General features: G+C 40.3%; 1 protein-coding gene across 1 annotated transcript in view; it reads right to left on the reverse strand.

Annotated features, from left to right (window-relative positions):
* Window positions 1-11,724, reverse strand: part of STT3B (STT3 oligosaccharyltransferase complex catalytic subunit B) — an 83,950-nt gene that overhangs the window by 20,631 nt on the left and 51,595 nt on the right. The window contains exon 6 of the mRNA XM_024214624.3: window positions 1,442-1,540. Coding sequence (XP_024070392.1) covers window positions 1,442-1,540 — 99 coding nt within the window. The remainder of the gene's footprint in view (window positions 1-1,441; window positions 1,541-11,724) is intronic.

The raw sequence follows: 11,724 nt of genomic DNA on the forward strand, positions 1-11,724 counted from the left end.
AAACAAACAAAAAAACCCCCCCCAAAAAACCCACCACACACACACACGCACCTACCTCCGACTGACATAAGTTTCACTGACAAAAGTGCTGGTGTGGACAGCGCTATATCAGGGGGAGACGCTCTCCTGTCGGCATACAGGGGCTATACAGGAGACCTTACAGTGGCGCAGCTGCAGTGGTACAGCTGTGCTGCTGTAAGGTCTGTAGTGTAGAAACAGCCTATGTTGGAATTCTGGGAAACACATTGTATGACCTTTTAAGAAGACTACTGCAATGCTTACCCTTCTGGCCAAGAACCCATTAACACCTATGCTCATTTGATAAGTGATCCACAAGACTAATTTGCAAGTTAGATCACTCATATATCTTTAAAGAGTTAACAATGTTGCTCTTGATAAAGGGAAGGCACTCCTCTATTGAGGAGTCAGGGGACACTACTTCCCATAAGATTCCCAGTTTGTTGTCATTGGCACTTGCTCCAATGATCCACCCTGCAAAAATCTAACACAGGTCTCCTGAAATCAAAACACTAGATCGGGGTCGGCAACGTTTGGCACGCGGCTCGCCAGGGTAAGCACCCTGGCGGGCCGGGCCAGTTTATTTACCTGCTGATGCGGCAGGTTCGGCCGATCGCGGCCCCCACTCGCCGCGGTTCGCCGTCCCGGGCCAATGGGGGCGGCGGGAAGCCGCAGCTACCATATCCCTCGCCCGTGCCGCTTCTCGCCGCCCCCATTGGCCCGGGACGCGAACCGTGGCGAGTGGGGGCCGCGATCGGCCGAACCTGCCGTGTCAGCAGGTAAATAAACTGGCCTGGCCCGCCAGGGTGCTTACCCTGGCGAGCCGCGTGCCAAACGTTGCCGACCCCTGCACTAGATGGTCTGTATCTTGGCACAAATGAAAGTAAATTTTCATACAAGAGGAGCTGACTGAAAAATTTAAACTATGAATACTAAAATGTAAAAATCCCTCACCTAGAATGTTTCACACTAAACTATTTCAGAAAAAAAAAATCAAAGATTTTAAACTATTTATAAATTCAGTTGTTCAGTAGAAGTTATATTCCACCTACCAAACATTTCAAATACACAACTGTTTTTGACACTTAAAAGTCACATTATATTCCAAAATTACAGTTGATCTAGTCGTCAATACATGACTTCATATTGAGAAATGATCTAGTTTAATACTGGTAAAATATTTACTACCTCCATTAACTTACACACACAAAAAAAGGATAATTTAACAATTAAAAAGGCATCTCCCCTGCTATTTACTAAATGGTAACATTTTCTATCTGTCCCAATTTAATTAGCTAGCATGTTTCTCTTTAACGACTTGCATAATACAAAGGAGGAACAGCAACTTTTCTACCGAAAATTCATGGGATTCTTTGATGCATTAAAATTTTTGGAAATACTAAAGGAATTTTAGTTTTCCTACCTGCAGCAGCCATGTGCTCACTTGTTCTAATTGGCTGAAAGCCCACAAAAGGTATCTGCATGGATAATATTAAGCCCACAATGTAGAAAGTGCTATATGCTATAGAAGAGAAAAGGGGAAGAGTATGAATTACTACATAATACTTCAAAAAACAATTTCAATTTTCCTTTTATCCCCATCTGTAATGACACATAATATAGCAGAACTACATCATTTTGGTATTTGTAGTATTGATTTATATTACACTCTATTTTTATTCAGATTTACCCTGAAAAGATCTTAGCAAGTTTCACAACAGGAACACTCTCATTAACAATGGCTCTGGGGGAAGCAAGGAGACCACTGTTACTAATTGCACTAATATGTTCTTGCAAAGCATGAAAGTTAGAGTAAACTGCGCACTCCGGCGGATCAAAGCAAGTTCAATATAACGCGGTTTCACCTATAACGCGGTAAGATTTTTTGGCTCCCGAGGACAGCGTTATATCGAGGTAGAGGTCTAACTTGAAAAGCAACCAAAAAAAAATAAAATAAAAGTGCCTTAAAAAACCCCCACGGTGCACCATATATATTTTTAAACTTTGAAACTCATTAAACCACAAAGGATTGGAAGCTAAGAATTCAGCAGGGTTGGGAGGGGGAAAAAAGATTAGAATTTACATGGACAATAAGAACATCCATAGTAAAATATTAGATAAAATTAGGAGCATTTTATTTTGAAGGGACTTCATGCCACCATGCTTCAGGACATAAACCATCCACTACCTGAAGAGATTTGGGAGAAACTTTCCATTATGAGCAGGTTATTCCATCACTGTCCACTACAAGGCTTCTTACACATTTCCCTGTTGCATCTGGTACTGGCCAATATCAGACACATAACATTGAACTAACTGGATTACTGGTCAGATGTGGTATGGCAATTTCTAAGCAGGACTAGTATTATGCTCCTGCTTTTAAGAGCCTACTGGAGTCTGAAAGGATTATGGATTTCATGATCCTAGTAAATGTCATTCAGTGTAGTTGCCATGAATCTACTGCAATATTAAAAAGCAAGATCATGGTACTACTTTTAGTTTGTTTACGGCAGCCTGAACTTTACAGAAAAAATAACTATATATAGCTACTATGCAGCTGTAGAATAATTAGCACAACAGGGCCTCAATCTTAGTTGGGACCTCTAGGTGCTCCATTAATACAAATAAATACCATTGGCATCAGAGATTAAACAGATCAAAAGTAGCAGTGAGAGAATAAACAGTGGTGGTTAAAACCCCATTCCTCCACCTGACCCCCACAAACACAACCTGAGTATCGCAGCTTTTAAACAGATGTGGGTAATAAAGTTTAGAAGTGGGCTACCAAAATGTCTCTCTTTGCCAACTAGACTACAGTGTAGCAAATTAATGTTTACCTGAAAACATTTATGTTTAATTACAAGACAAAAACTATATTAAGAGACAGGTAAGATTGAAAATACACATCTGTAATTTAGGATAAAATACACTAGAGGTACATTTTATTATCCCCACAAACAAGTATTATAAACACAAAATACTCAAAGTGAAGATTAAATTTAAACAGAAATCTAAGCATATTAAGTTGCTTTACCTTATCAATTTTTTTTTTAAACTTTCCCTTTATTTTTTTAGTAGCTCATGTTTAAGACAGTCCTTTACTATATTTGTTTTTTTGGGAGGGGGGGGGGGTCTCTGCTGCTGACTGATTGCGTACTTCCAGTTCCATATGAGGTGTGTGGTTGACTGGTCAGTTTGTAACTCTGGTGTTCGTAACCCTGAAGTCCTACTTTACAAAATGGGATATGACTGCCTAGGAAGGAGTACTGTGGAAAGGGATATGGGGATTATAAGATACACTATTGACTCATATTTAACACTGTTGCAAAAAAACACAAAACAAAACCAAAAAAACCAACACAACAACACCCAAACATACTGGGATGGATTAGAAAGAGTGTTGTCAACATGACATGAGAAGTAATTCTTCCAAGCTACTCTGTGTTGATAAGGCCTCAACTGGAGTAGTGTGTCCAATTCTGGGTGCCACATTTCAGAAAAGATGTGGCCAAATTGGAGAAAGTCCAGAGGAGAGCAACAAAAATGATTAAAGGTCTAGAAAACATGACCTATGAAGAAAGACTGGAAAAAAACCTGGGTTTGTTTAGTTTGGAGAAGTGAAGACTTAGAGGGGACATAACAGTTTTCAAGTAGATAAGAGGTTATAAGGAGGAGGGAGAAAAATTGTTCTTGTTAACCTCTGTAGATAGGACAAGAAACAATGGGCTTAAATTGCATCAAGGGTGGTTTAGGTTGGACATTACTTCCCAACTGTCAGGGTAGTTAAGCACTGGAACAAACTGCGTTGGAAGGTTGTGGAATCTCCGTCATTAGAGGTTTTAAAAAACAGGTTAAACAAAAACCTATCAAGAATGGTCTAGTGATTACACAATCCTGCCTTGAGTGCCGGAGACTGGACTAGATGACCACTCATGGTCCCTTGTAGTCCTACACTTCTCTAATTCCATGTGTAGCTCTGTAGATAGGCAAGTACAAACTGCCTAAGAATCACAGTTTCCCCTTAAATTTACCCCCCCCCCATTTGAAAACATATTTCAGTATTAAGGTGTCCACAACTAAATGCAGCACTCTAAATACAGTCTCATCAGAGTCATATGAAAATGAACCATTGGGTTCATTTCCTTGGCCTCTGGTAGTGATGCCTCTGGATATGCAGCACAAAAATTGCAGAGATTAGCTCACAGCCAATTTGTTATGCATCTGTTTGTGTCACTATTTCTAGTTCTCTAGGCACAATTGTAGTATTTCTGTCTTTTATAGTATATGCAATACCTCAATTACGTATTCTGATTTCTTCTCTCAATTGGCTAATTACTTAATTAATGGAAGTCAGACATAACAGGTTAATTGCCTTTTCTTTCAAAAAGATATTTACCAAATTAACTTTTTCCAGGTCCCTGCTACCTGTTACATTCTCCAAGACTTCTCAAAAATTGTCATTTGTGGAGTTTAATTATCTAATCTATTTTCTTATGTTGCGCCTGATAAGAACATAACAGCAGCCATACTGGGTCAGACCAAAGGTCCATCTAGCCCAGTATCCTGTCTTCCGACAGTGGCCAATGCCAGGTGCCCCAGAAGGAATGAACAGAACAGATAATCACCAAGTGATCATCCCCCGGTGCCCATTCCCAGCTTCTGGCAGAGGGTAGGGATACCATTCCTGTCCATCCTGGCTAAAAACCATTGATGGACCTATTTCCCCCCCCCGAACTTATCTAGCTCTTTTTTGATAAGAGAGGCTCATGGATAGATTCCCTTTTTGAAGCATAATACTGTAACTTATGACTCATGTTTCATTGTGTTCCTTAATATTTACACCAGAGCAGCTAAAGGCCCCACATTATATATCTTCAGTAATCTCCAATTTCACAATAATGTGTCCAGGAATTTTTCTGCAGCAGATCAGAATTACTGTAGATTTGTTTATTTTTCCTCTTATATCCTTACCTGCAGTACTCTGTCACTATCGTCTTCATTATAAGCTTGTACCTCACTGGCTTGGTAAATCCTTGAGATATGCCATGGCTCTATCTTCCTTTTATATCTCACCTAAGACTGCGCCCATAGCATCAACATTCTATTTTGAGACTTCACATCAACAAATACTCATTAAGAAAATCTTGTCGTCGATATTACTTTTAGCTCACCTTGCTTCCCCCATCCTCAAGTGTACAGACTTTTAAATTCGGGCTGTCGATTAATCGCAGTTAACTCACGCGATTAACTCAAAAAATTAATTGCAGTTTTAAATGCACTGTTAAACAATAGAATACCAGTTGAAATGTATTAAATACTTTTAGATGTTTTTCTACACTTTCAAATATATTGATTTCAATTACAACACAGAATACAAAGTGTACACTACTCACTTTATATTATTTTTATTACAAATATTTGCACTGTAAAAATGATAAACAAAAGAAATAGTATTTTTCAATTCACCTCATGCAAGTACTGTAGTGCAATTTCTTTATCGTGAAAGTGCAATTTACAAATGTAGATTTTTTTGGTTACATAACTGCACTCAAAACAAAACATTGTAAAACTTTAGAACCTACAAGTCCACTTCTTATTTACAATGTCACCATAAAGTGAGAACAAGCGTTTGCATGAGACTTTTGTAGCTGGCATTGCAAGGTATTTACGTGCCAGATATGCTAAACATTCATATGTCCCTTCATGCTTCGGCCACCATTCTAGAGGACATACTTCCATGCTGATAATGCTTGTTAAAAAAATGTGTTAATTACATTTGTGACTGAACTCCTTGGGGGAGAATTGTATGTCTCCGGCTGTTTTACCCACATTCTGCCATATGTTTCATGTTATACCGGTAGTAGTCTAGGATGATGACTCAGCACATTGTTCGTTTTAAGAACACTTTCACTGCAGATTTGACAAAATGCAAAGAAGGTACCAATGTGAGATTTCTACAGCATGCGACCCAAGGTTTAAGAATCTGAAGTGCCTTCCAAAATCTGAGAGGGATGAGGTGTGGAGCATGCTTTCAGAAGTCTTAAAAGAGCAACACTCCAATGCGAAAACTTCAGAAGCCGAACCACCAAAAAAGAAAAATCAACCTTCTGCTGGTGGTATCGGACTCAGATGATGAAAATGAACATGAGTCAATCCACACTGTTTTCGATTGTTATCGAGTAGAACCAGTCATCAGCATGGACGCATGTCCTCTGGAATAGTAGTTGAAGCATGAAGAGACATATGAATCTTGAATGCATCAAGCTTGTAAATATCTTACGACGCTGGTTACAACAGTGCCATGCAAACACAAGTTCTCACTTTCAGGTGACATTGTGAACAAGAAGTGGGCAGCATTGTCTCCTGCAAACGTAAACAAACTTTTTTTGTCTGAGCGATTGGCTGAACAAGAAATAGGACTCAGTGGACTTGTAGGCTCTAAAGTTTTACATTAAAAGCTTTGTTATCCGGCATGTTGGGGGAATGGGGCGTGTCGGTTAATCAAATATTCTGGTTAACTGAGGTTTATCAATGGAATACCAATTTTCAAAGAATTAGAATACATAAAGTGAATAAAGTATAAAATACAGTAGTACAGTATACAGGTATTCACCAATCCAGTAGTAGTACTGCACTGCAGAGTGGTTGGTTTCTTAAAGCACTTAGGGTATGTCTACACTACCCACCAGATCGGCAGGCAGTGATCAATCCAGCGGGGATCAATTTATTGCTTCTAGTCTAGACGCGATAAATGGACCCCCGAGCACTCTCCTGTTGACTCCTGTACTCCACCACCGCAAGAGGCACAGGCAGAGTCGACGGGGGAGCATGGTGAAGACACCACGGTAAGTCAATCTAAGTACGTAGCTGAAGTTGCGTAACTTAGATCGATCCCCCCTCAGTGTAGCCCAGGCCTTAGGGTTATACAGGTAAAGTTTTCTATACAGTAGGTTATATTATGACACTACATATCACTATGGGCAGCGCATGACATACACCCAGATCACTAAAAATACACTTAACACTAAAACTATACTGAACATAATTTAATCTTTGGTGATTTAGAAAGCACTTCAGGATCTTGCAGTGCCTATGGGGCATCATTATCAACATCAATTATCATTGTAGATGTAGAAGGTGTAGGAGATTGGGTTGACTCTGTAATGACCCTATGACAGGGGTGGGCAAAATTTTTGGCCCGAGGGCCACATCTGGGAATAGAAACAGTATGGCAAGCCATGAATGCTCACAAAATCGGGGTTGGAGTGCAGGACGGAGGGCGGGCTCTAGTTGGGGGGTGGGCTCCGGGGTGGGGTCAGAAATGAGGAGTTCAGGGTGCGGAAGGGGGTTCTGGACTGGGGAGTGGGATGCGGGCTCCGGATTGGGGTGCGGGCTCTGGGGTGGGGATGAGGAGTTTGAGGTGTAGGAACGTGCTCTGGGCTGGGACCGAGGAGTTTGGAGGGCAGGAGGGGGATCAGGGCAGGGGAGTGGGGAGAGGCTCAGGGGTGCAGGCTCCCGGCGGCACTTACCACAAGCGGCTCTGCATGCTGCCCCATCCACAGGTTCCCGGCCAATGGGAGCTGCAGGGGCCGCTCTTGGGACGGGGGCAGAGTGGAGGCCCCAGGCTGCCCCTATAAGTAGGAGCCGGAGGGGGGACATGCTACTGCTTCCCTGGGCTGGAGCACCAAAGCGGGCAAGCCCTAGACCCCACTCCTCAGCAGGAGCTCAAGGGCCGGACTAAAACGGCTGGCAGGCCGGATCCGGCCTGCGGGCCATAGTTTGCCCACTCCTGCCCTATGACAAACCCTGGAAGCTGCTTTTTTGAATAAATCCCTGATATCAGCTTGCCTACTTGTCTTCTGCCTCTTTTGCATAAAAGTAGAATGCAGAATGAGCAATTGCATAACCTCGTGGGTAGTATATTAGTCCTGGTTACTAGACTGAAGATTTGTATTGGGAGACATCAGAAATGCCGGTTAATAAAGCTTTCTGGTTGATAAAGTGCCAGATAACACAGCTTTTACTGTACGTTGTGTTATTTTTGAATGCAGGGGGTTTTTTGTACATAATTCTACATTTGTAAGATCAACTTTCATGATAAAGAGACTGCATTACAGTACTTTATGAGGCTGAATTGAAAAATACTATTTCTTTTGATTTTCACAGTGCAAATATTTGTAATAAAAAATAAATATAAAGTGAACACACTTTGTATTCTGTGTTGTAATTTAAACCAATATATTTTAAAATGTAGAAAACATCCAAAAATATTTAAAGAAATGCTATTCTATTATTGTTTAGTTGCAAGATTAATTTTTTAAATCATGCGATTATTTTTTTTAATTGCTTGGCAGCCCTACTTTAAATATATTATTCTATATCTTTTTAGAATATCTCTACCCTTTATCATTCAACTTGGAAGTACATGACACTTGTCAGTGAAAGCTCAGACCCATCTCTCTTATTTCCTAGTTGAAAGCTGACTAACTAGCTCTCCCAGTTCTGAACCCTGGAAGTTGTCACCTTAAGGGGAAAAATGGTAAACTAGCCACCTAGCTGTTCATCACAGAACATTCCATAATCACTGCTCTCCACTATTGGTCACTCTAACTTTACTTGGCATCAAAGGATTCTCCAAAACAGTCATCTGCTTCAACCCAGGCTTCAATTTTCTAGACATTCCTAAAGCAATTCTTGATTACAAACACTATCTGTTCCACGGTCGCTTACAGTAAGCTGAAGCTTTCACACAACTTTCAGGATAGACTTTAGCCTTCTTGTCATTTCTTCTCCTGGCAACTGGGGGGCAGCACACTGGCTATCACTTTTACAAATACTCTGGGCCACATTCTTGCTACAGTCCCAATCCCACAATGAGCTCCCCAAGGACGGATCCATAAACCCACACAAAGTTCCACTGGAGTTAAATGAGGTTCCATCCATACAAAGCTCATAGCAGGATCAGGTCCTATATTTATTACTGGTATTTCTGTAGCTCCTAGGAGCTCTGATAAGGAATTAGGCCCCTCTTGTACAATGCACTGGACAGAAAAGTAGCTAAAATAACCAGACGCAACCATCAAGAATACTTGCCATCTTTTTGTTTTTAGAGGCTTCCTTTCAGCATTTCTTTTTGAGCCCTTGGTCTGGCTACTATTTTATCATCTGCTACGTCAAGGGAACGTATTTTTGCTATATAATACTCAATTTTCAAGGAACTGTTGCTATAAATCATTCATAACAGCATGAAAATGTTGCAACACTGCCATCCTGTGGAATAAAAGTAACTGACATTCATCAGTGCATGTCATATTTGTCTATTAAACTATCTCAATATAAAGCATCACTTTTAAGCCTCCTATTTTATTGTTATGTTTTCTACATAATAATTTATTCTTCCCCTACTTTATCCACCTCCCCCGAGAAAGTTTGGGAAAGGCAGAAAGTGTGACCATCACAGTCAGATTCTCCCTTTCCCAGCAGTGCCTAAGAATTCTTGAAACAGAAAAAGAAAAGCTGGTGCACTGTGTATGCTCTATTTTGATACTTCAGTTCACACTATTATTAAAATTCCTCCAAATCCCTTCATGTTCCGAGGATCCCATACCCAATTTTTAATCCCAACCGTATTCCACCTTTGAGGTTCCACAATGAAGGCAACACATATTCCTGTTTAATCCGGAAGTGACAGTTACTTGCATGAAACTCTCCCCTCTCTGAATTAAATACAGGGTTTTCCATATGGCTACCAGTTCCCTTTTGCCTGGGAGAGAAAAAAACAGCTAGGCTTCTAATTCAATGATGTTACTTGATTAGAAATCTATACCAAAGTTTGTATACAAGAAAAAATTGTCAAAGCTCCGAAGTGCATAGATTTTAAGGCCAAAAGGGACCATCTTTTGATCATCTAGTCTAACATGCTGCATAACAGAGCTCACTGAATTCACCCAGTAACTCCATAATGCCCTACTGGGTTTGTATATTCTTTGCAAGAACAAGGAATCATGTACTCTAGTCTAATGATTTTAAAAACTAATTAGGTCACCACAAAAAAAAAAAAAATCAAAATCTATTCTACAGAGAGTAAGGAACTTTCACAAACCAAGCTTTGGCACAATTTTAGTTGCTGCGCACTGCACTAAATCATGAGAGAATAACCTCCTGAAAGTATGTTGGTGACTAAACCAATGCTGATTTCTGCAACCACATCTATGCAATTTTACACTATAATTATTCACTTTGATTAAAGAGTATTCTAGACCCACAAATATTAACAACTCAATCCTAGGGCAAAAAAATAAAAACCGATAGGCTGAAGTCAAAACACTGATATGTTTAATAATCCCAGGTTTGTTTTTTAAAATATACTGCTCTTCAAATTATAAAATGCTAGTCTAGAGGACAAGAAATAGGTAATTTTAAATCAATCAATCTCCCCTGGATTTAAGCCTTGAATAAGTGTGCTGGCTTACTAAATAAAATTGCAAAAAAAAAAGTGTTCAGAACTTGAAAACGTAGAATTGCAGAGTGACAATCACAAGTTAATAATGGAGGCCGCAAATCACAGACCCTCAAAGTTGCATGAACATGTACTATGTCTGCATCTGTAAATGTCTTCCCTTGCAAACATATAAACATACAACACAAACTATTAAAAAAGTGTAGTAAATTGGAATCTTTTGTGACCTCAATTATTTTGATAAATTGTTGCATAATCAAGAATTTCTGCTTCTGGTCTGAAAAGGTTGCTTTCTTATTCAGATATTGGTACTGCATTGCAATTATAAGCAATATATCATTCAGATTCAAATAGAAGTCACTGACCCTTATATCAAGATTAAAAAGGTATCAGTAGCTTGATCTCGTGTGTTCAGGAGCAGTCAGCATGAGTTTAGCACCCAGATTCCAAGTGGATCAGTAGATACACAGTTGACACCACTGAAGTCTTTAAACCATGATTTGAGCCAGAGGTTATGGGTCTCATTACAGGAGGGGGTGGGTGAGGTTCTGTGGCCTGCAATGCGCAAGCGATCAGACTAGATGATCACAATGATCCCTTCTGGCCTTAAAGTTTATGAGTCTAAAGTTTATGAATCACTGATACATTTGCCTACAAATCATAAAACATCCCCAATCCTGGCAAAGTGTTCATGTTCTGGGGGGGAAATTGCCTGGTAAATTATTTTGAATTATACTGCAAGGCAAATTAGATTATGCCTCATTAAAAAATGGTTACTAACCTTTTGTAACTCTTTTGTTCTTCAAGATGTGTTGCTCATGTCCGTTTCAATGTAGGTGTGTGCTTGCTCAGAGCAACACCACTGGAAAGTTTTTCCCTCAGTGGTATCTGTCGGGTCGGCTTTGGTGCTCCCTGGAGCCATGCCCTCATAACGCTGGTATATAGGGCCCTGCCGCCCCCTCAGTTCCTTCTTGCCTGCTAACTCTGACAGAGAGGCAGGTGGGGGGAAGGTTGGAATCGACATGAGCAACACATCTCAAAGAACAACAGTTACGGAAGATTAGTAACCGTTTTTAATTCGAGTGCTTGCCTATGTCCATTCCAACGTAGGTGACTCCCAAGCAGTTGCACAAGTGGAGGGTTCAAAGTTCATTGGCACGCTGACTGTAAAGCCACTCAGCCAAAACCCACATAGTGTCTAGCTTGCTGGGTGATGGTATAGTGGGATGTGAAAATGTGGACTCTCA

The sequence above is a fragment of the Terrapene carolina genome, unplaced genomic scaffold, assembly GCF_002925995.2.
Source record: "Terrapene carolina triunguis isolate 2854851 unplaced genomic scaffold, T_m_triunguis-2.0 Scaffold84, whole genome shotgun sequence".
NCBI classification, from domain to species: domain Eukaryota; kingdom Metazoa; phylum Chordata; order Testudines; family Emydidae; genus Terrapene; species Terrapene triunguis.